This window comes from Phoca vitulina, unplaced genomic scaffold (assembly GCF_004348235.1).
Source record: "Phoca vitulina isolate PV1807 unplaced genomic scaffold, GSC_HSeal_1.0 scaffold22, whole genome shotgun sequence".
Taxonomy (NCBI): Eukaryota; Metazoa; Chordata; class Mammalia; order Carnivora; family Phocidae; genus Phoca; species Phoca vitulina.
In genome coordinates, this window is record NW_022589725.1 from 31,402,929 (window position 1) to 31,427,232 (window position 24,304).

At 41.4% G+C, this 24,304-nt stretch overlaps 1 protein-coding gene across 1 annotated transcript; it reads right to left on the reverse strand.

Moving 5' to 3' along the window:
* Nucleotides 1-110: 110 nt before the first annotated feature.
* Nucleotides 111-24,296, reverse strand: CRNKL1 (crooked neck pre-mRNA splicing factor 1). Its single transcript, XM_032420164.1, has 14 exons — nucleotides 24,142-24,296; nucleotides 21,977-22,129; nucleotides 20,840-20,931; nucleotides 19,860-20,018; nucleotides 19,230-19,396; nucleotides 11,029-11,207; nucleotides 10,134-10,304; nucleotides 8,634-8,825; nucleotides 7,859-7,918; nucleotides 7,060-7,140; nucleotides 5,609-5,848; nucleotides 4,332-4,433; nucleotides 3,629-3,877; nucleotides 111-2,529 (listed from the first exon to the last, which is right to left on the reverse strand). The coding sequence occupies exons 1-14, from the start codon at nucleotides 24,190-24,192 to the stop codon at nucleotides 2,362-2,364; spliced, it is 2,064 nt and encodes a 687-aa protein (XP_032276055.1). The 5' UTR covers nucleotides 24,193-24,296; the 3' UTR covers nucleotides 111-2,361.
* Nucleotides 24,297-24,304: the final 8 nt, after the last annotated feature.

Consider the following 24,304-nt stretch of genomic DNA (forward strand, 5'->3'; position numbering starts at 1 on the left):
TCATTTATAAAATTAGATCAGGATTGAGAAGAGCCATCATTTAGGATATGATGTTTCTCTTGTTTGGCTTACGTAGAAAGCATTTTTAAAATACATGCTTGAAACAGCCCCTGCCCAGCAATATTTAGGCATCCTTCTTATTGCATAGTAAATTCTTCCCAGGTACTTGTTTACATACTGTTAAGTCCCAGATCTTTTCCTTGTCTAATCTCACACCACTTTGCTTAAATCCTGCCTTTGAAAATATAAAAAGACACTGAGGATTCTTTAAAGGGGAAAAAACCTAATTCCAAAAGAAAGGCCATAAAACTAGGTTGTGGGCGACCCATGTAGTTTCATGTTTAGTTTTCTTTACTTGTAATACCTGAAAATATCCAATGAGTAAGAGAAGTGGCTAAAGAAAACCCCACAGAAACGATTACTAAAAAGCTTTTGCCTCTTAAAGGACTTACTCTGGTGGAGTTGAAGGTGAGAGACATCTTTCATGTTCTCCCATGAGAAGGTAAACTTTTTCCTTCACGCATTTCATGCTGGCACCAGCCAGAAAGTGGCGGTAGGAGTTTACATTGGGAACCTATTAATTTTTGTTCTTATGCAGCATAAACAGGACAGAATTATAGAAGACTCTGATAAGTCACTTAAATAGCATTTTGACCTGCTTTCATCTCACTCCTTGACTCTGCACTTAGCTAAAGGGTATTAAAATCAGAAATGTTCCTCCTGGCTAACCAGACCTCAGTACTCCATAGTCAGGACCCACGTGACACCCAGCAGCTGGGTGACACTGGTCCAGAGCTGGAAGCACTGAGGCTGAACACAGGTGTGCCTTTGATCCTGGCCGTCTTGGCCGCCTCTGCCCTCAAACACTAGCTTACTTTCAAGATACAACTCAGTACCATACTGACTAGCTTTTTTTATTCTTTAACATTTTTGTACATTTAGTAAGCCTTACCCAATTAAATCTGCAAATAATAAAGTTGCTAGTTGCCCTCCCAGGTGAAAAAATACTCCTGAAGATGACAGTTCGAGTCAAATAGCTTGGGCAGTGAACAAAACAAGAAAAAAATAGGCCTGAGAAATCAGGCCAGATTAAAGAAAATAATCAGATCAGTTAATTAAGGCAAATATTTTTTGCTTGAGGATATGAGCAATGCTTCAACAAATGTGTTAATATCTCTGTGCTACTTTAAGTTTTCTTTTTTGGCATTATAGTTGGTTACCTTTGGTGTTTTTCACGTATTCTAAACCAAGCCTAAGTTAAATGTATCCTGGATTACAGTAGCTACCTTCTGCTGTAACACACTAGGGGATGTTTATTGGTACTACAGGTAGAAATGATTCCCTCGTCCAGTAAGGTTGGGAAACACGCCAGCACTGCTACTGGGGTTCATCATGTACAGTAACGTATCCAAGGCTCTGAGAAGCTGAACTGTAAAGAGAGTTGATTAACAAGGCTCAACCTTAACCTGGGGTTTCCTAAATTTACTGGAGCAGGGGGCACTGTTTTTCACAGCACATGTGTTACTATTCCTTAAGCCATTACAGAGCTCAACCAGTGGGGGAAACTGATTACAGCATGAAATTTGACTAAAACATCTTGGTAACAAAAAGACCTTGTTCGGAAATACAGTAACTATAAATTATTTCCCAACTGGTGTGTTCAAAAGCATGTAGTACCAATGGCCACTGTTAAGAAAGTACAGATATTTAGAAGTTAAATTAATCCAAGCACATTCAATTCTACAAGGATGAACATGTTTAGGAAAGTGGCTGGGAATGAACATTTTATTGAGCAGTCACGATGTGCCAGGTATATTCTTTTTCTAATCTTCAAAATGAGTTGGCAGACGGCCATTTTATGAGAGAAGAAACTAAAAGATTAAGTTATAGATTACTAAGTGGCAGCTGGGAATGGAACTCGAGTCTGTGTGACTGAAGATGTGAAGAAGTTAAGAGATTTCAGGTGAGTGCACTAAATATCTTTATGAAGAAGACAAGCATAAAAAAAAACTTTAAAAGTTACTGTAGAATGTAACTTGAACACTTCTAGAAAAACACTTTCAAAAGTGCAGGTCCATCTAAAATAGTTGAAAGCATTACCTCAATTAGATTTCCTAATGCGTGATATGGACAAAAAAAAAATGTTTGGACTCTGATAAAGAAAACTAACGGTTCAAAAAATATTCTTGCAACGCCCCACCCCTCACTAACCCAAGAACATTTTAAAAATAATTCAAAAAATAGCTATCAAAGACTCCCAATTCCTTACTGGTGAAATATACAAAAACTTACGGAGTCACAAGAGTTCCGAACGGTTAATTTATAAAAATAATAAAACACTTATCAATATGAACAAGAACATCAGGATTCACTTCCATCAATGTCCTTATCTGGGTCTTGCTCTGCAGCCTCCTTTTCCTGTTGCTGTTTCTTCCAAAGTTTGGCCATGGCCAGAAGCTTGAGGTTGGGTTGGTTGGCAGCATCTTCTGGAAAGATGTAATCATAGTACTCTTCCCAGCCTGCATCAGACTATGGAAAAAAAGTAAAACAAAAGATAAGCCAACATGTGGCTGAAATACACTGCAGTTACTTTAAAGTGGAGAATTTTCACTGCAAAACCCTGGAGTGTTCAAATTCAACTTATGTTCATTTACAAAACAACACCAAAGCCCATTACAGAAAGAACAAGGGCTGGGCCTACAAGATTGGGGTGAACAAGTAGCTGTGGGGTAACCAGGTGATGCACATTAACAAGGGCACAGGGTGTAATGAGCACTGGGTGTTATATAAGACTGATAAATCACTGAACTCTACCTCTGAAATTAACAATACACTTACGTTAACGTTATGTTGATTAATTGAATTAAAAAAAAGAAGTAGCTGTTGGGGTTGGTGTTGCTGCAAGTGGACCAGCTCACGGAGAGCTAAAAACCAGTGGAAAAAGATCCTAAAAATTAAAAGCACAGCTCCTCTATACTCAACCAAGATATTCTTTTTTTTTTTTTTTTTTTCATCTTGTAGTTTTCTAAGATTTTACATTTTTAAAGACTGGGATGGGTTGGGTGGGTTGGCTGGTTAAGCGGCTGCCCTCAGCTCAGGTCATGATCCTAGGGTCCCAGGATCGAGTCCCGAGTCAGGCTCCTTGCTCAGCAGGGAGCCTGCTTCACCCTCTGCCTGCCACTCCCTCTTCTTGTGCTCATTCTCTCTCTCTGATAAATTTAAATAAATTAATTTTAAAGACTTACATCATACTCAGTCTGAAAGCCGTCAATCTGTGCACTACTATTCTGACTCCCTGCCCTTACAGCCCCACCTCGGACTGGTCACTGATGTGGCTTCCTACACACTGCTATAGTTCCAGCTTCCACCATCACTTGCTGTGCTTATAACAGCTTCCCAACAGATCTTCCTCCAATCTAAGCCAACCCCTGGGTCATGTCGTTTTGTGCATAAGAACCTTCCTATAGCTGTGTTTCCATGGTAGCCAGGCTGCAATGGTCTCCTACTCCAGGCTGTCTGCTCCCATGCTCAGATTGTACATACGGCACTTAGAAGTACAAATTTCAAAGTCAGATGCATTTCTGCTCATCCGACATGAGATGATCAGCTCCATAGGCTCAGTTCTTACCCCGTCATCAGCCTGGACCTTTCTTCTCTTCTTGACTTTCTCTGGCATGAGTTTGTCTACTCTCTCCTTATCCGATACTGTTCCAAATTCATCTTCAAAGCTTCGCCAGGATTCCAGCAACATAAGTCTCTCTTCCTTTTCTTCACAGTTCCTCATGGTTTTGTTAGCCTCTTCATAAATTTGTCTGCATTTAGCCAAACTTCCTTCTTTCCCTGAAGACAGCTCAAACTGTGCAAAGCTGATCCATACCTTATGAAAAATTATTATAGAAGCAAATTAACCACGTCATCCAGAAAACGATCATGTAATAATGCTAATTTCTAGTTAATGACATCTGAACATACTAATGTATTCATCTGTAGTATTCCAAAGAACATATTGATTATATGCTTCAATAATGTTGAAGCAGTCTGCTTCTATATCCAATTAGGTGTTTGAAATGGTCTTAAAATCCTGAAAAGAGTTTTAACTTTTTATTCAATCCTGTGATATTCAAGTTAGTCCCATGCAGTATAAATATTGACCTGGTGTAAGCTTTATATTCCAAAGTCCTCTGAGACTCATGGGCTCTTTCTAAAAGCAAGAAAAGCACTAAAAAAAAAAAAAAAAAACACCTGATACACTTAAAATACAGAAATACGGTATTTCCTTCGGAACTGCTGATTTAGGCAAAATCAAAGATAATCAACAGAATGCAGGATACCTTGACATGCTGTGTCCGCTGAAGCAATCTTCGGTAAAGATTTCGTGTTTTCTCAGTTTCTTCCTGCTCAATTTCAAAATCAATATATGACTTCCAAAGCACCTAAGAAAGAACTTAATAAGTCAGCCTTGACATTTAAAGAGCAACATGTCCCTATCAGCTTAACGACCATTCCAACCTAGGACATCCAGGAACCTAGGACTTCTATGAACAATTAAAGAAGAGGTAGCATCTGGACACAATAAAAACAGTGGCATTTACAAGCTGGCCAAAACTTGGCTACCATTCTATATTATTAGATAAAAGGCTTTGGATTCATTTTTGGATTCTCTTTCAGAGTTTTTCAAATGCTGGACTTATCAAGAAAAGCTCAGAGACTTGCCAAGTCTCCCAGACACTGCCATGATCCTGTCACATACAACTGACATTGCTGGGAGAAGACATGGCTCAATTAGCCAGGATTTACTCTTCTTACCTCCACTGTAAATTCCTTGATAGGTTTGAGTTCACCTCAACAACTATTCAGTAAACAGCAGTGCACCTGCTAGGTACTGCCTGTCAGGGGACAAGGATGGAGTAACATGTGGCCTGGACGCCTGGGAGCTGAGGCCAACTGACAGAACCATTATACATAAAGACCTGCCCTAATTCAGCCGGTGGGACCCAAGCCATAAAATGCAGAGTCACATTAGGGCAAGACTCACAAAAAGGCTGGGTGAGTTCAGTGGCTCTCAAACAGGTCCTAGTTGTGGCTTGGCGCCACCTTGTGGCTTAAGTTTAAATAGGGAAGGGACAGGCGAGGACGGTGGCAGTAGTTTAATTTCAGGAATATCCTGGTTTAGATAGAGCTTCTTTTGCTGACCCCATCTGGGAAAAACTGTGCCAGGAGAATCTGAGGATATGCAGTCTCAACCTTCATCTGCCCTGTTCTCCAGAGCTGCCTGCTGCATATTTCCTTGCCTGGCCGTCCCTGTCCCATCCCCTTTAGTTAGCCTTCTATTTGAAGAAGGGAGAGAGCCAGTCACCTGCCCCATTATATCCCAACTCATTCTGGTGTCATCATGGGGCTTTGCCGGACTCTGGTATCCTACTAGAGGGCTGCTTCTCCCACTCCCATCCTTCTTCTATCCCCTCAACAGTAAAGTACTAATCTGGAGTAGACAAGACTGCAAGTGAGTTTATCTTTATACTCTAAAGTGCACAACATGTAGACGGTCATCTAAAGCAGTACTAGGGCAATATCTAAAACAAAATCATATTCATCTCGAGATTCTCACCTCTGGCATGTCTAAGCGTGGCTGACTGATGGCTAACTCGTAGATTGCCCGGGCTCTCTCAATATCACCAAGGATTGTTTCTAATTCTGCAAATTTAATCCAGGAGGTACAATTTTCAGGTCCAAATTCCAAGAACTTTTCATAAAGCTTCCGGCATCTGTCAAATTCTCGAAGCTGCAGCTCCAATTCTATGTAACCTTTAAATAACTTGTTCTTTGGACATTTGCCTATGGAAGTTCCCTGGAAAATAAAATGACCAAACCACTGTGATATGTGGGTTCAACCTGTGTACAGACGTCGCTGACCTATCCCAGCAGCTCTTCTCTGCTGAGGAAGAACCCTCTGTGGTATCACATTGTCCACACTGGTTCTTGACAGAAGGCCAATGGAAACCCTCTACTTCACCTAGGGGTCAAGAGGCCCTATGCCCACTGGTGCCTGTTCAGCAAGAGAGGGCTGCCGAACTGTCTGCGCAAGTATTCTGGATTTTACTTAAGTTTCTCAGGAGCGCCTAGGGAATACGGATGTCAGATGGATGAAACCTCCTTTAAGTAAAGTAACCACAGAATGAAAGCTGCCTCGCTGCCCACAGCCAGGGCAAGAGTGGCTTACAGAAGGACACCTCCATTTAAACAGCATTTGATCTTATTAAGAGACTTTAGAACAGCTGTTAAGAGGAAGGTGCATGTAATACCCCCCGGTTTTGCACAAGATGAGTCTACTCAAGAGCTGATTTAAGATCTAATGTGATCTAACGTCAGATCTTTCCAGTCTGAGAAAAGATCTGGTAACTGGCAGCTACAGATAAAGCTTCCAATGTTAAAAAAGAGTAATTTAAACATTATCACCTGATCTTTTTTTTTTTTAAGATTTTATTTATTTATTTGACGGAGAGAGAGAGAGAGCGAGAGAGGGAACACAAGCAGGGGGAGTGGTAGAGGGAGAAGCAGGCTCTCCGCCGAGCAGGGAGCCCAATGCAGGGCTCGATCCCAGGACCCTGGGATCATGACCTGAGCTGAAGGCAGACGCCCAACGACTGAGCCACCCAGGCGCCCCTCACCCAATCTTTCTTCAAAAGGCCATGCATCTTCTGACACATCTCAGGTTATAAAGGCAGAATACTTCTGTTGCATTCTTAGTAGGAACTGTCCAACTTGTAAGCACTAAGATTTAATTTCCTTCTCAAAGAAGTCAAGTGATGCATCTTGATCCTTCCCCTTTTTTTCAAGATTTTATTTGAGAGAGACAGAGCGCGCGCGCACGCACAAGCATGCATGCGAGCACAGGGAGGGAGGCAGAGGCAGAGAATCCCAAGCCGACTCTGCGCTGAGCACAGAGCCCAGCGCAGGGCTGGATCTCAGAACCCTGAGATCATGACCTGAGCCAAAATAAGAGTCAGATGCTCAACTGATTGAGCCACCCAGGTGCCCCTTGATCCTTTCTTTACTTACCAAAGCTCTTCTGGCGAATGGTAAATTTTTCTGTCTTATTTCAAATTGTGCGTATAGTAACCACATCTTGGCAAATGTGAACTAGAAAACAAAAGCACAAAAAACATCTAAAAGAGTTGTTTCAATTACAATGAAGTTAAAAATTTAATAAGAGGCCACATGCAATTAGATTTCCCTAAATATTCAGAGCTAGGACAGATGTATTTTCTTGTTTTTAAGCAAATATGATGTTGTTTATTTCACAAAAGTTACAGTAATTCAAATACTTTATCGTAGTGCATGGCCCTGCCGCCCCTACTGAGAACTGGCTTTGTTTTCTGGGTATGCTTGTGAGCAGGCAGAACATGCCATCTCTATTCTAGAAGGTAGTTCGGTCAACATCTCTACTTGTTTCTCATGGTGGGAAATAGGGCATAGATAATGTCTCAACCATTTCTAGAACTCGCACACCAGTGTTCACCCATGCACACTTATGTCTGCTCTGATGCCAACAAACACCTGTTCGTTGTTTCCTGCACATGCTGTGTGCTCTCTGGATGTGTGTCTTCCTCCTTCCACTCAGTCATTCCAGTTACCCACCCTCTTCTGAATTTCTACATTATCTGTATTATTCATTTGTCAATGCAGGCTGTCCTCTCAACCAGACTGTAAAGTGTTTTCAGAGACAAAGAGCATACTTTTGAAACCTAAGTTTTCAGGGTGCCCCGCACAGCAAACTATTCAAACAGTAAGTATTATTTCACAAGTAACAGAAGCAGGATTTTGACACTTTGGAACAGAACATTTAGAGCAAACATACCTTTTTATGAGGAATTAATTCCAAAGAAGCTTGATACACCTGTCTTGTCCTCTCAGGATCCTATATTAGGATAAGAAATTTTCACTGACTATTGGAAGTCTGTTACTAATCTTATTTGCTAGCACTAGTAAAAACGTACACCCCCTCCCAGAGTGTTTTCACAGGGTGCTATTCTCAAACCCTGATTTCATCATTTATGATCAAATGTGAACTACCTGTGGCCCTCAAACTTTGGTTAAAGAATCACCGAGATAACCATCAATCTCTGAGAGCTTGTCTGTGGAAAGGCTTTTCGCCTGATAGCAGAAAGAGATGTTTTATAGTCTCAGATCAACAGCACAAAGCTAGTCTCTCCCAATTAATACACACCTGATTTCTGAAAATCCCACTTGATCTTTTACTAGAAGCAAAGATGTGTCATCTAGCTGTGATCCCTATTTAGGAGGCAGCCCAGAAAATGATACAAAATAAGCTAAAGACTGCTTCATTGTTCCCTTCCAAGTTCCAAGTGATAATGTGGTGCCTCAGGTTTGAAACACAAAATGCAACAAAACCAAAACACCTCACCTGGGCCCACGGACAGGTATACAGAGTTTAAAAGGCTGCAGAGAGACTATGTAACTGTACGGCTGAGAATTTACAACAAGATTCCTGTTTCCGGGATTGTACATGTCAGTACCCACCGCTACCCACGATGGCCAAGGTGTATGCATAGGGGTGAGGCAGCCAGGGAGGGGGCAGCCATCAACAGCCAAGGCATAATTCCATTTTTTACCTTGGCCTCCAATTCTTCATAGAGTGCATAGTTGACCCACAGATAGATGTAGCGCTTCCAGTGCCGCTTCTCTTGAATGGGTGGCACATTGGCAATGGCTCTTTCATAGACTTCTCGAACAGTTTCTGCTTCTGCATCACTTTCCACCAAGCGCAAGTAATCAAACCACGCATCGTAATTGTGTGGATTAGCCTAGAAAGACCACAAGTTTAATGAATAAAAACCAAACCAAGAGCTATACTTGCTGGACTCTGTGAGGTTAAAAAAAGACACTAGATTGACTTCCTGTATTTTAGCAACTGTTTAGCACCTATCTCATTTAAAAATACCATTCCTGGGGCACCTGGGTGGCTCAGTCGGTTAAGCATCTGCCTTCAGCTCAGGTCATGATCTCAGGGTCCTGGGATGAGTCCTGCATCGGACTCCCTGCTCAGCAGGGAGTCTGCTTCTCCCTCTGCCCCCACTCATGTTCACACTCTCTCTCAAATAAATAAAATCTTAAAAAAATACTATTCCTGAGATTTCATAAATAGGAAAGAAAAAGGAACATAGGGGACAGATTATTTGCCAGGTGTCCCACAGCAAGGCTGCTTTCATATACAACCACCACCCCTAAGATAATTACTCAATAATTAGACGCCTACTTTTATAAATGTATTTGTTTATATACCTGACTGCGTATCATTATGTCTAGATTTAAAATTACAGTGGATGATGGGCATTGAGGGCACATGATGTGACATCGCAACTAATGCATCACTGAACATTACATCAAAAACTAATGATGTATTACATGAAAAACTAATGATGTATTACATGTTACCTAATTGAATTTAAATTAAAAAAAAAGAAAAAATTTAAAAAATAATAAAATAAAATTACAGTGCAATCAGAACCATGGTCACAAATGTGAAACCTGCCTTCTCAATTAATAGTCATTTACCTTGAATATATCTTGCTGACTTCATTTAACACCAGACTCAGTCCTTTAGTGATATCCTAATTCATCTGACTCAGCAAAAGTTTTTAGACGCACAGCAGACCAGTAAAGGAAAATGTTACTATCTTTGAACTCAAATCAAAACAGTACATTACAAATAAAGAGATGAGAATGAAAACATATCTACAATACATGTTTTGTTCAAGCAGTTAAGCTAAACGGTAGTGTAGAAAAACTGTTTGGCTCCATCTCTGCCTCTTCCATCTTCAGAAAGGAGCTCACATGGATTCCCGGTTTTTGCTCAAGTTCTACAGCGCACCAGCAGCAACCAACACGGTGACTTTCAACATGTGGGTGGCAGAGCAAACCCAAGTGCTTCTTGCTGCCCTCTCCTCTGACCCCTGCAGATTGCTGCTGGAATGGCTGCCAATCACTGCAGACGCGTCAGCAAGAGCGTGATCCCTGGAAGCTCCCGCCTGCCATTCTTCGCTTCACCTGAGCTGCTGCTGGTCGGCACATCTCTGTCACCTGCAGGGTTCGGCGTCCACACCAGCACTCACCTTCACCTCTTCCTCATACTGGAATCTTCGTTTGCTCACAATGATGTCTTCAATACCCCGTCGATCACCGAACTTCTTCTCAAAGATGGTATAGTTTTTAAAGAGTTCTTGGGCCTCCTGCTTTGAAATTCTATCCAGGGCATACTTGTAGATCACTCGTACCCTTTCAAACTAAAAGCAGACAGGAGGATTACTTCTACAACACAATACTCTCATGTGAGCCACAACGTGGAAGGTAATTATGACATCATATACTACTCCAAAGTAAGACTTTTCTTCTCCCCCTTGTTGAGGTATTTATTTGTCAGGGTGTACCGACACTCTCCTTTGAGCTCCATACTTAAGAGTGTCTACCTGACTCTGCCAGTTGGGTGTCATCTGTGCATCTCAGACTAAACAGGCCCAGAACTGACCTCCTGTTCCTCACCATCAAACCTGGGTCTGTCTTCCCGGTCTTGGTAAGCAACACCTACCACCATGCCCTTGCTCAAGCCCCAAACTCCAGTTCTCCTTGATTCCTCTCCTGTCCTCATCCCCCACCTTCACTACTTCAAAGAGCCCTGCCACTTTTGTTTTCCAAGTTTATTACCCATAAAACCCTTTAATGAGGAGACCAAATGACGAACTCTCAGTTTACACCCAATATTCTATATATATATCTATAAAGGCTTAATTTTCAAGCAAAGCACAACACAATTAGGACACTTTAGTACAATCTATAATCACTCAGTTCCCAGTCTGCAGCTAAGCCACAAATGTATGCTGTTTTCTTTGAGAGATTTTGGAAACGTTTTTTCCAAGGATAAGTAAATAGAAAATGGAATGAACTCAACATGCACAACAAGTAATCTTTCCTAAGCTGTTATGCAATGTAAATGAGTTCAAGTGTACTTACTTCTTTTTGATTTTCTTCAAATTTGGCAAAGGCAACATAAAGGTGTTCATCCATATGCTCGTCTCCAAAGAATTCAACAGCTCTCTCGTACACTTTCCGTGCGTGGGCAAAATAACCATGTTTTTCTTCAAAGCGGGCATACTTGATCCAGTTCTTAACATCAGGGTGCACGAGGACAAGTTCACAGGAATTAAGGAAATATCCCACAAGACAACAAGGCTTAAAAAAAAACAAACAAAAAACAAACCCAACCCCTCAACAACACAAACTATGACTATAGGGTTGATAAAACACGTGCAAAGGCGAAGAACCACTAAACTGTGACCTCTGAAGGGGGCCTCTTCTTGTTCATCTGTCTTTCTCCAGGGCTTACTCAGTACTTCCATAGTGGGTACAAATGGGAGTTTGGAGAAATGAAGAAGCTGAAGCCTGTTATTAACCATGCTATCCTGGACAAGTCATTTAACTTGTCTAGTACTCAGTTTTGTCATCTGTAAATACAGAAAAAGAACCCGAACCCAACCACAGTGGCTTGAAAGGAGGAAATGTGTGTAAAGCTCTTAGCAGTTTGGGGCCAAAGGAATGTGCTCAATAAATGGCACCTACGTATTATATGCTCAATAACATTAGTATTGGAATTAACGATTAAGAAAAAAAATGTTACAAAAACAAAACTGCTAACTAGAGGCAGAAGAAAAAGGTTTTTTTAGGGTTTTTCTCTTTTTATTGAAATATAGTTGACATTGAAAAAAGTTTTGAATTACCATTTTATTTCTTAACAGATGAAATCTATTTTTCATCTACCTCACTTGAGGAACTCATTAATTCCAAAGTAGTAATACGTTCAAAAATGGCAATGAAATTAAGGGCATAGGCTCTGAAGCTGCAGCTGGGTTCAAGGCCCATCTCCGTCACTCCTGGAGAGAACCCAGCCACGCTGCCTGTCAGCTGTGCCTGCATCTCACACCCCACAGACTGGAGTAGTTCTCACACTGCAGGGCTGTCCAAGGATTAAGTGTTGATATTTGTAAAGTGCTTACAATAATGCCTGACATGAAATAAGCGCTATAAAAGCTTCTGTTAAACTAATCATATTAAAACAGGGCAGAGGTCATAGAGACCTTAAAATTGTATAATAAAGTTGATGCTTGGGCACCTGGGTGGCTCAGTTGGTTAAGCAACTGCCTTCGGCTCAGGTCATGTCCTGGAGTCCCAGGATCGAGTCCCACATCGGGCTCCCTGCTCAGTGGGGAGTCTGCTTCTCCCTCTGACCCTCTCTCCTCTCATGCTCTCTCACTCTCTCAAATAAATAAATAAAATCTTTAAAAAAATAAATAAAGTTGATGCTTGTTTTTCTGGGTAGTTATGTTCTATGAAGTCACTTAATTAGCAAATACCAAATAATTCTCCCTAAGGGAAATAGGTGTATACACACACACACAGAGCCCTCATATAGATTATAATCTTAAATCCTGAAAACTCCTCTTGGTAGATTCGATTTTGTTTTATAAAGGAATAAACAAGGTTCAGAAGCGTGAAGTGACCTGAGGCCACCCCCCTAACACGTGCCAGAGAAGGGACTCACACCCATCCAACTGGCCGTGGAGCCAGAGCTTGTTGGGCTACACTATGCTGTCCTCCTGTCTCCATCCTTTGGATGGACTCCAGTAGTGGTGCTAATGACCAACACCCTAGAAAAACCTAGGAAAAAAACCCCGGACAAACAGGATTGGCTACAGCAACCAAAGCCCTGGTATGTCACTTCCCACAAGGAACACCAAAATATATACAAACTCAAAGTTTTGCCAAAAAAAGCTCAATTACCCAGACCACAAACTCCTATTTTGACTACACTGTGTCTCTAGAAAATAGTTATGTAGCTCATGAAGCAGATGAAACTTGTATCTTTGACTTCCGGGCCTATGTTGATGAGGATCCATATGTCCAGACCATGACTCTACTGCCCCTGGCGGAGTAGCACCCTGGACAGTAACAGCACCACTCAGACTCACTCAAAGGATACAGCGTTCAGGGGGAGCATGGAAGATGGCGGAGGAGTAGGGGACCCTCTTTCAACTGGTCCCCTGAATTTAGCTGGGTATCTACCGAACCATTCTGAACACCAACGAAATCAGCCTGAGATGTAAGAATATATATCTGGATCTCTACACGCAGAAAATCTCTGGCGGTCTTGAGGTATGAAGGGCAGAGCCGTGATTCTGCAGGCAGATATCGAAAGATAAACAGAAGGGGGAAGGAGCCGCCATAAGCTGGCGCCGAGAAGGTGATATAACACCAGAGCGCAAAAGCATCCCGCGCTGGGGACCAGACAGAGACTCACAGATCCGTAGCAGCAGGGAAGGACTTTAGTCCAGCCCCCAGACAGGATCTAGGAGCTGCGGGTGCGCAGGGCAGCTCACAGTTTTAGTAGCACAAAGGGCAGAGACATGCCTGGCCTTGGGATCAACCTCTGGGAGAGTTGCTGTGGGGTGCACAACTAGGGAAGCTGAGGTTTTTAGCGGCGCAGATAGAAACAGAGACTGTGTGTCCTGGAGAGCTCAGTGAAGAGCAGACTACGATTTCTCTGCTCTGGGACAGAGGTCTGGGTGCAGTCATTTCTGCTCTCTCGGAAGAGACGCCAAGAGATGTGGAAAGCTGCCAGAGAACAAAAGCTTGAAAAACTGGTTTTCGCTGGGCCCACTGCCCCTTCCCCCCACACCAACAGGGGGGCCAAGCAGGGTTGCCTGAGTAACAGTGCGGCAGGACCCTCCCCCAGAAGACAGGCTGGAAGAACAAGAGGACGACAACCCTGGGGTTCCCTATAAAATAGGTACAACTTACTTGGGTCGTGGTTAATACTTTGGACTCTGTACATTCCCTCAAACATCCCTCAACAGAATGACTAAGAGGAGGAACCCCCAACAAAGAAAAGAATCAGAGACTGTGGCCTCTGCCACAGATCTAATGGATATGGATATAAGCGAGATGTCAGAAATAGACTTCAGAGTAACAATTATGAAGTCGATACCCAGGCTTGAGAAAAATATTAGCGACAATATAGAATCTCTAAAGGCAGAAATGAGATCTAATCAGGCCGAACTTAAAAATGCTATGAATGAGATGCAGTTTAAACTGGATACTCTGACTGCCAGGGTAAACGAGGCAGAAGAACGAATTAGTGAGCCAGAAGACAAGATGACAGAAAAGAAGGAAACCGAGGAGGCCTGGGAAAAACAGCATAAAGCCCAAGAGATCAGACTGAGAGAGATTAATGATGCCATGAAATGTTCCAATGTTAAAATTATTGGGATCCCTGAGGGGGTGGAGAGAGAGGTCTAGAAGATATATTTGAGGAAATCGTAGCTGAGAACTTCCTTAATCTGGGGAAAGAAACAAGCATTCATGTCCAAGAGGCAGAGAGGACCCCTCCCAAGATCAAGGTGAACAGATCAATGCTCCGACATATAATAGCACAATTCGCAAATCTTAGAACAAAGGAAGCAATCCTGAAAGCAGCTAGATGGAAGAGATTTCTTACTTACGGAGGGAGGAACATCAGAATTAACGTCAGACTAGTCCAGAGGGACCTGGCAAGCCAGAAAAGGCTGGCAAACATATTCAGGGTACTAAATGAGAAGAAGATGCAGCCAAGGATACTTTATCCAGCAAGGCTGTCATTCAGAATGGATGGAGAGACAAAGAGCTTCCAGGACAGGCAGAAACTGAAAGAATATGTGACCACCAAGCCGGCCCTGCAAGAAATATTAAGGGGGGGGCTCTATAAAAGAAGAAAGACCCCAAGAGTAATATAGACCAGAAATTTACAGAGACAATCTATAGAAACAGGGACTTTACAGGCAACATAATGGCACTAAAATCATATCTTTCAATAGTCACTCTCAACGTGTACAGCCTAAATGCTCCCATGAAACAGCACAGGGTCGCAGATAGGATAAAAAGACAGGACCCATCCATATACTGTCTAAAAGAGACTCATTCTGAACCTAAAGATATATCCAGACTGAAAGTGAGGGGATGGAGAACCATTTTTTCATGCCAATGGACCTCAAAAGAAAGCTGGGGTGGCAATTCTCTTATCAGACAAATTAGATTTCAAGCTAAAGACTGTAGTAAGAGATTCAGAGGGGCACTATATTGTTCTTAAAGGGTCTATCCAACAAGAAGATCTAACAATTATAAATATCTATGCCCTCAACATGGGAGCAGCCAACTACATAAGCCAACCGTTAACCAAAATAAGAATCATATTGATAATAATACTTTAATAGTAGGAGACCTCAACACTCCACTCTCAGCAATAGACAGATCTAAGCAGAAGATCAACAAAGAAACAAGATCTTTGAATGACACATTGGACCAGATGGACTTCATAGATATATACAGAACATTCCACCCTAAAACAACAGAATACTCATTCTTCTCGAATGCACACAGAACTTTCTCCAGAATAGACCACACACTGGGTCACAAATCAGGTCTCAACCAATACCAAAAGACTGAGATTATTCCCTGCATACTTTCAGACCACAGTGCTTTGAAACTGGACCTCAATCACAAGAAAAAATTTGGAAGGAATTCAAACACTTGGAAGCCTATCAAGACCATCCTGCTAAAGAATGTTTGGGTCAACCAGGAAATTAAGAGGAACTTAAACAATTCATGGAAACCAATGAGAACGAAAACACATCAGTCTAAAACCTATGGGATACTATAAAGGCAGTCCTAAGGGGGAAATACATATCCATCCAAGCCTCACTCAAAAAAGTAGAAAAATCCCGAATGCACAAGCTAACCTTACACCTAAAGGAAGTGGAGAAAGAAGAGTAAATAAAACCTAAACCAAGCAGGAGAAGAGAAATAATAAAGATTAGAGCAGAGATCAATGAAGTAGAAACCAGAAATAGAGTAGAGCAGATCAATGAAACTAGAAGCTGGTTCTTTGAAAGAATTAATAAGATCGATAAACCTCTGAACAGACTTATCCAAAAGAAAAGAGAAAGGACCCAAATTAATAAAATTATGAATGAAAGGGGAGAGATCACTACTAACACCAAGGAAATAGAAACAATTATTAGAAATTATCATAACTATATGCCAATAAATTAAGTAACCTGGAAGAAATGGATGCCTTCCTGGAAACCTATAAACTACAAAGACTGAAACAGGAAGAAATTGACAATCTGAATACACCGATAACCAGTATTGAAGCAGTAATCAAAAACCTCCCAAAAAACAAGAGTCCAGGGCCAAATGGATTCCCAGGGGAATTCTACCAAACATTTAAAGAAGAAATAATACCTATTCTCCTGAAGCTGTTTAAAAAAATAGAAACAGGAGGAAAACTTCTAAACTCGTTCTATGAGGCCAGCATTGATGCTAAAACCAGGCAAAGACCCCGTCAAAAAGGAGAATTACAGACCGATATCCCTGATGAATATGGATGCCAAAATTATCAACAAGATCCTAGCCAACAGGATCCAACAGTACATTAAAAGGATTATCCATCACAATCAGGTGGGATTTATTCCTGGGATGCAAGGGTTGTTCAACATTCGCAAATCAACCAATGTGATAATAAAATAATGTAAATATATAATATAAATAATATATATAATACAACCCATATATAATATATAATATAAATAATATAATATCAATAATATAATGTGATAACATTAATAAAAGACAAGAAACATGATCCTCTCAATTGATGCAGAAAAAGCATTTGACAAAATACAGCATCCTTTCCTGATTAAAACTCTTCAGAGTGTAGGGATAGTGAGAACATTCCTCAATATCATAAAAACCATCTATGAAAAGCCCACAGCGAATATAATTCTCAATGGGGAAAAGCTGAGAGCTTTTCCCTTAAGATCAGGAACATGACAAGGATGCCCACTCTTGCCACTATTGTTCAACATAGTACTAGAAGTCCTAGCAACAGCAATCAGACAACAAAAAGAAATAAAAGGTACTCAAAGTGGCAAAGAAGTCAAACTCTCTTCGCAGATGACATGATACATTATGTGGAAAACCCAAAAGACTCCACCTCCAAATTACTAGAACTCATACAGCAATTCAGTAATGTGGCAGGATACAAAATCAATGCACAGAAATCAGTTGCTTTTCTATACACTAACAATGTAACTGTAGAAAGAGAAATTAGGGAATCAATTCCATTTACAATAGCACCAAAATCCATAAGATACCTAGGAATAAACCTAACCAAAGAGGTTAAGGATCTATACTCTAGAAACTACAGAACACTTATGAAAGAAATTGAAGACGACAAAAAAGATGGAAAAACATTCCATGCTCATGGATTGGAAGAATAAACATTGCTAAAATGTCTATGCTGCCCAGAGCAATCCATACTTTCAATGCCAACCCTATCAAAATACCACTGGCATTTTCCAAAGAGCTGGAACAAACAATCCTAAAATTTGTATGGAACCAGAAAAGACCCCAAACCGCCAAGGAAATGTTCAGAAAGAAAAACAAAGCTGGGGGCATCATGTTGCCTGATTTCATGCTATATTACAAAGCTGTGATTACCAAGACAGCATGGTATTGGCACAAAAACAGACACGTAGGTCACTGGAACAGAACAGCCTCCAGAAATGGACCCTCAACTCTATGGTCAACTATGATAAATCAGGAAAAAATATCCAATGGAATAAATGGTGCTGGGAAAATTGGACAGCCACATGCAGAAGAATGAAACTCAACCATTCTCTTACACCATACACAAAAATAAACTCTAAATGGATGAAAGATCTCAATGTGAGAAAGGAATCCATCAAAATCCTAGAGGAGAACATAGGCAGTAACCTCTTCAACATCGGCCACAGCAACTTCTTTCAGGACACATCTCCAAAGGCAAGGGAAACAAAAGCAAAAATGAACTTTTGGGACTTCATCAAGATAAAAAGCTTCTGCACAGCAAAGGAAACAGTTAACAAAATTAAGAGGCAACCCATGGAATGGGAGAAAATATTTGCAAATGACATTACAGATAAATGGCTGGTATCCAAGATCCATAAAGAACTTCTGAAACTCAACACCCAAAAAACAAATAATCAAGTCAAAAATGGGCAGAAGACATGAACAGACACTTCTCCAAAGAAGACATACGAATGGCTAACAGACAGGAAAAGTGTTCAACATCATTAGCCATCAGGGAAATTCAAATCAAAACCACACTGAGATACCACCTTATACCAGTTAGAATGGCAAAAAGTAACAAGGCAGGAAACAACAAATGTTGGTGAGGATGTGGAGAAAGGGGAACCCTCTTATACTGTTGGTGGGAATGCAAGCTGGTACAGCCACTTTGGAAAACAGTATGGAGGTTCCTCAAGAAGCTAAAAATAGAGCTACACTATGACCCAGCAATTGCACTGCTAGGTATTTACCCCAAAGATACAGATGTAGTGAAAAGAAGGGGCACATGCACCCAAATGTTCATAGCAGCAATGTCCACAATAGCCAAACTGAGGAACGAGCCAAGGTGCCCTTCAACAGATGAACGGATAAAGAAGATGTGGTTCATATATACAATGGAATATTACTCAGCCATCAGAAAGGATGAATACCCATCATTTGCATCAACATGGATGGAACTGAAGGGGATTATGCTAAGTGAAATAAGTCAAGCAGAGAAAGACAATTATATGGTTTCACTCATATGTGGAATATAAGGAACAGCATGGAGGACATTAGGGGAAGGAAGGGAAAACTGAAGGGGGAGAAATCAGAGGGGGGAGATGAACCATGAGAGACTATGGACTCCGGGAAACAATCTGAGGGTTTCAGAGGGGAGGGGGGCGGGGGGATGAGTTAGCCCGGTGATGGGTATTAAGGAGTGCACATGTTGTAATGAGCACTGGGTGTTATACGCAAATAATGAATCATGGAACACTACATCAAAAACTAATGATGTACTGTATGGTGACTATCATAACATAATAATAATAAAAAAAGAGAACAAACTGAGGGTTGATGGAGGGAGGGGGTGAAGGTAGGCTAAATGAGTGGGTGTTAAGGAAGGCACTTGTTTTGCTGAGCACTGGGTGTTGTATATAAGTGATGAATCACTGAATTCTACTGAAACCAATATTGCACTGTATTTTAACTAACTAGAGTTTAAATAAAAATTTGAAGAAAAAAAAAAAGGATATAGCGTTCATAAATGGTGCGGGCCCGGTCCACCTCTTTGTATCGCAGCTCAAAGTTGATATAGGAGTGCCAGGCTTGCTCCTCAGGCTGCCATTCCATCCAGCGCTCAAACACCTGCCGGGCGCCAGCAATGTTTCCCAACATCTCCTCCATGTATGTGTACTTGTACCTTTAACAAAATCATCCCCAAATATCTGTCATGGTCAAAATTACTTAGGGGAAAAAAATGATCTTTTGCACTTTGTAATTCTAACTTTGTTAAATATGAAGACTTAGAGCTTTATATTCCCTAAAGCTTAAATCGAACATGTTTTCTTATCAAATATAGATCTGGAAAGGATGAACCACAGCAAATAAAAATACATTTTTCTTAAAAATTGCTTAGTTCAACAGTAAGTTTCTTATGCATAAAAGATTGCAACCCACATTTTAGTTTTGATTACACAGCTATTACATGCAGTGATTGACTTAATATACTACAGGATATTAAAAACTACTTACAGTACGTTTAAAGAAAAAGTAGAACGTAAATTAAATACATGTGATTGCAACGATGTGAATAAAATAAATACACAAGACTGCAGAACTTTTCTAGCCTACAAAAAGCTGCTTTTGGTAGATCAGAAACTTACCAGAACTGGTTGACTCGAGGAAGAGTTGTTATGGCCCGGTCCCAGATATTTCGGGCATGGTTGACCTGGCGATTCTTCATTTCCATTTCTGCATATTTCAGCCAGAGTGTAATATTTCGGTAGTCTACATCTAAAGCACGCTCGTATATGGATCGAGCCCTTAAGAAGCCAGATATGGAGAACATCAAAAGTAGTATATACAACACATGGGGCAACTATCTCAAACCATCTGCAGTGCCCTGCTATTTTATCATGTGTCCACCATGAGCCAGGTTTTGGGCGTAAGAAAGTGAAAAGACATGTTTTCAGGAACCTTACAAACTCTTACAGAAAAATAGACATGCATGTAATTTCACCACAATATGGTAAACATTATAATCAAGGTTTACACAAGGAAACAAAAGGGAACAAATAATAATGTCTGATGCGAATGGCTAAGTAGGAGGTAACTGCAGAGTTAAGAAGTTGAGGAAAACTCCAGAGGCCAAGGTGGGTAGGGAAGAGTGTTCACTGCAGGCAGAGAGAACAGCCTAGCGTAGAGCAAGGAGACACAATGTGTTCGGGGAGTGGCTGGCACATGGGCACAGCTGGGGCAGCGGGTATGCTGGGAAAATGTGGAAAGCCTGGGCAACAGGAAGGGCCAGGTTGTGACTTTTATCTTGTCGGTCACTGGTTTCCAGTGAACAATTTTTATCTAAAAAAAATCCCAATACAGAGAAAGCAGATGAAAGTGCGCTTCTCTGACTATAGCGTGTGCTGGAGACGAGACCCACCTGTAGCGTCTCCCCTGCTGCTCCCCCAGGACTCGCCTACCGCAGTGCCCGAGGCCCCTCAAGGGAACCCTAGGGTTCCACGGAACAACCTGGAAAACTACTACCAAAGGGACACTCTTTCACTTGTGCTTTAACTTTTTCTACTACTTTTCTCTCTCTTAACTCAGGACATCTTTACATTTGAAATTATAGACTCAGCAATTTTACCTTTGAATCTCCTTTAGACTCTCTTCCCATTGTGCATATTTTATCCAGTTACTAATCACAGTCCTGTTTTTTCTTATATTATCTTCAAAAGTCTGGAGGAAGGGAAAAAGGATCAAATTGAAGGGAAAAGTAAGTAAAAATGACATCATCCTTTGTCTATTAATCCTGTTCTAAAAGTTTTATTCAGTTTGTTCTTATTTAGGAGAAATTACATCCTGGAATCCTTGTGAGAAATAAGAAACTCACTAATGAAGGTTATAATCTCAGGTGTTTCTTTAAAGTCTTACACACAAACAGAAAAACTTTAGATATAAAGAGTTATTAGCAGATTTGTTGATATTTTCTCTTATTGCTAATAACTGATACTTTAATATACTCTATACTTGTTCCTAGTATGAAAATGTTTTTTTGACTATTTCAGTCCTCTTGGTAATGTCTCACAATTTCATACATCACTAATAAGCAGGTACAACAGGGTTAGTGGTTTAAAATTACCCTAGGGGCACCTGGATGGCTAAGTCGGTTAAGTATCTGATTCTTGATTTCGGCTCAGGTCATGATCTCAGGATCGTGAGAATGAGCCCCTAGTGCGGCTCCACGATATGAATGTGGAGCCTGCTTAAGATTCTCTCTCTCCCTCTGCCTCTGCCCCTCCCCCTGCTTGCACGTTCTCTCTCTCTCGAAATAATAAAATCTTTAAAGAAAAAAAATTTGCCCTAGAGTGAGGATTCTAGGGTGAAGAGGTCAGATTCCCAAGTCCTCTCATGGCTCTTTTCCAAGTCTTAATTCCTACCACGGAAGGTGGTACAGAGACAGGACATAATGTGGCCTTGGTTAAGTCCCACCCCTTCCAGCTGTCAGACATTCCACTTGTCTGCCATCCATCTTGGATTCAGCACCAAAAATTAGATCTCTGGAGGATTTAATTTCTTCATACTTTCAAAGACAACTCATGGCATATTTTCTAAAGTTCAGCAAAATGCAATTATCTGGTAACCAGAAGTTGCACTACGCATGTGGCTAGAAACACTAACCTAATTTTATCTTATAGCCTCTCTAAGCAATGAGGAACTTCACAAACTCTGACCTATAAACTCCTAAAAATGTTATTAATAGACTGGAAAATGACGGACTGACCTTCCTTTTTCTTAGTTTGTAATCGTTTAGCTCTTCTTCATCTGTGATCTTCTGTTGAGGTGGAGGTGGAAGAAGCTCAAGCTCTCTTTCTTTAGCTTCTCTTAAGAGTTGCTCAGCAGTTATCTGTACCTCAGCTGGGGCTTTGTTTTTCACCTTTTAAGACAGAAGACATTTTCATTTTTAGGTAGATGCTCATCACACAACATTTAGGAAGCAAAGAAACATTTTTTAGGATGTGAACTTTCTAAGTATTATTACAAGATGCCCTCTTTGTATGACAGGTTTTCATTTCTCTATGAAACTAAAGAGAAAACAAGGTTTTCTTTCGCACGGTATTTATTACAAAGCCATAGGTAAGTATGAAGAGAAAAGGGAACAAAAATAGTAAGTGTTCCCTTTTAGATTAGTGTAACAATACGGGTGCCTGTGTGGTTCAGTCGTTAAGCGTCTGCCTTCAGCTCAACTCATGATCCCAGGGTCCTGGGATCGAGCCCCACATCGGGCTCCCTGCTCAACGGGAAGCCTGCCTCGCCCTCTCCCACTCCCCCTGCTTGTGTTCCCTCTCTCACCGTGTCTCTCTCTGTCAAGTAAATAAATAAAATCTTAAAAAGAAAACAATAAACTTTGAGGCTGCTTAGGTAAAATTCTCACTAGAGGTTTTGTTTTATCAAGATGTGTGCTTTATCTTTTCTAGTGTTGCCACTTCTGTTTACAGAATTTTTCAATTATGTCCCAGGTGGACGATAACGCCTCAAACTGCATTTGTTTTTTTCATGGCATTTCAAGTCAAAGATATTATTCAGTAAATTCCCATCATTAGACCGTAAGCTTCTTGAAGTCTTAGGGCTATGCTGTCCAACATAGTAGCCATGAGCTAATGTAGTGAGCCCAAATAGAGATGGGCTGTAAGAGCAAAATACACACTGGATTTTGAAGACTTCGTATGAAAAAAAAAACCAATAAACTACCTAATTAAATTTGACTACATGTTGCAACAGCAATATCTTGGATAAATGGATTAAAGAAAATATACAGTTAAAATTAATGATGACTCTTTTGACTGCTTAACATAGCTATAGGAAAACTTAAAATTACATATGTGGCTCACATTGCATTTCTGTTGCACCACTGGTGCCCAATAAAAATTTTATGGAATTGAGGGGCACCTGGGTGGCTCAGTCAGTTAAGCATCTGCCTTCCGCTCAGGTCATGATCCCAGGGTCCTGGGATCAACCCTCGTCATGCCTCCTGCTCAGTGGGGAGCCTGCTTCTCCCTTTGCCACTCGCCCTGCTTGTGCTCTCTCTCTCTCAAATAAATAAAACCTTTTAAAAAATTTATGGAATTGAATTATAAGAAATATTAACTGTTTAATGTCATGTGTAGAATGATTTTGTTAGTAATGATGATGGCTCATATGTAATCACAGACATTGTGCTATGTGACATATAAATTATCTCTGGGAGTCATCTAAATGGATATGTAAAGGACAAGCTCAAGAGAGCCACCTGGGCTGTAGAAACAGACTGGAGTGAGGGCATCTGAAAAGGTTCAGGACAAAGCCTGTCACATATGAAACACTCAGTAAGTATCAGCCACCGATGGAAATACTAGATAATCAAATTTATTGTTTAATTAAATTAACGCCACTACACAATCCCATGCCCTCTCATTCCTTCCACTCTCAGCTGGGCTAACTCCTAGTCAGCCATCAAGTGTCAGTTTAAATATCACTCCCTCAGCAAAGTTTACTCTGCAAACCCCTCACACAACCCCTATTACTCCACGGCATATTCTACGCTGCCTCACTAGCATTTGGCAAGCTTGTAATTTTACAATGACTCGTGTCTTATGTGAACGCTGCACATCGCCGCCTTAGATCGTAGTTCCCCAGCGCCTAGCGCACCGCCCAATTTCTGCCGAGTGACCCCACTCCTCCCCCAGCAAAAACACGTCCTAGAACGAAGGCCACGCCAACGCGGGGGTTGCCCCAGGGTGACAAAAGCCTGCACCCCACCACCGGCTGACCCTTCCCCTCCTCCTTCCCCTTGGCCTACATGGGGTAGAACTGCTGGGCACCACACTCTTTCTCGCCGCGAGCCCCAAGGAAGCTGGGGCAAGCCCCACTCCGGGGCCTCCTCCCTCAAAGCCGCTCACGGTCTCCTACCTTGGCCACTTTGGGAATCCTCTGCTTCCCGGCCGCGGTGGAGGCCGCCATGGCTGCAGCAGCCGACCTCGCGCCAACCTGGACCCCAGAAATAGGCCCCGAGCGCTGGCCGGAACCCCAGAGCTTTCTGACAACAAGCGGAATCCCGGAACAGGAAGCGGAA

Bases quoted from the DNA above. Each gene is read 5' to 3' on its own strand.
- CRNKL1 (XM_032420164.1), bottom strand. From the start codon at position 24,192: ATGGCGGCCTCCACCGCGGCCGGGAAGCAGAGGATTCCCAAAGTGGCC. The intron at 20,019-20,839 runs GTAAAATTGCTG...TGGCTTCTTAAG, and splicing joins AGTCTAAAGGAGATTCAAAG to GGCTCGATCCATATACGAGC. The intron at 3,878-4,331 runs GTATCCTGCATT...ATTTTTCATAAG, and splicing joins AGCGGACACAGCATGTCAAG to GTATGGATCAGCTTTGCACA.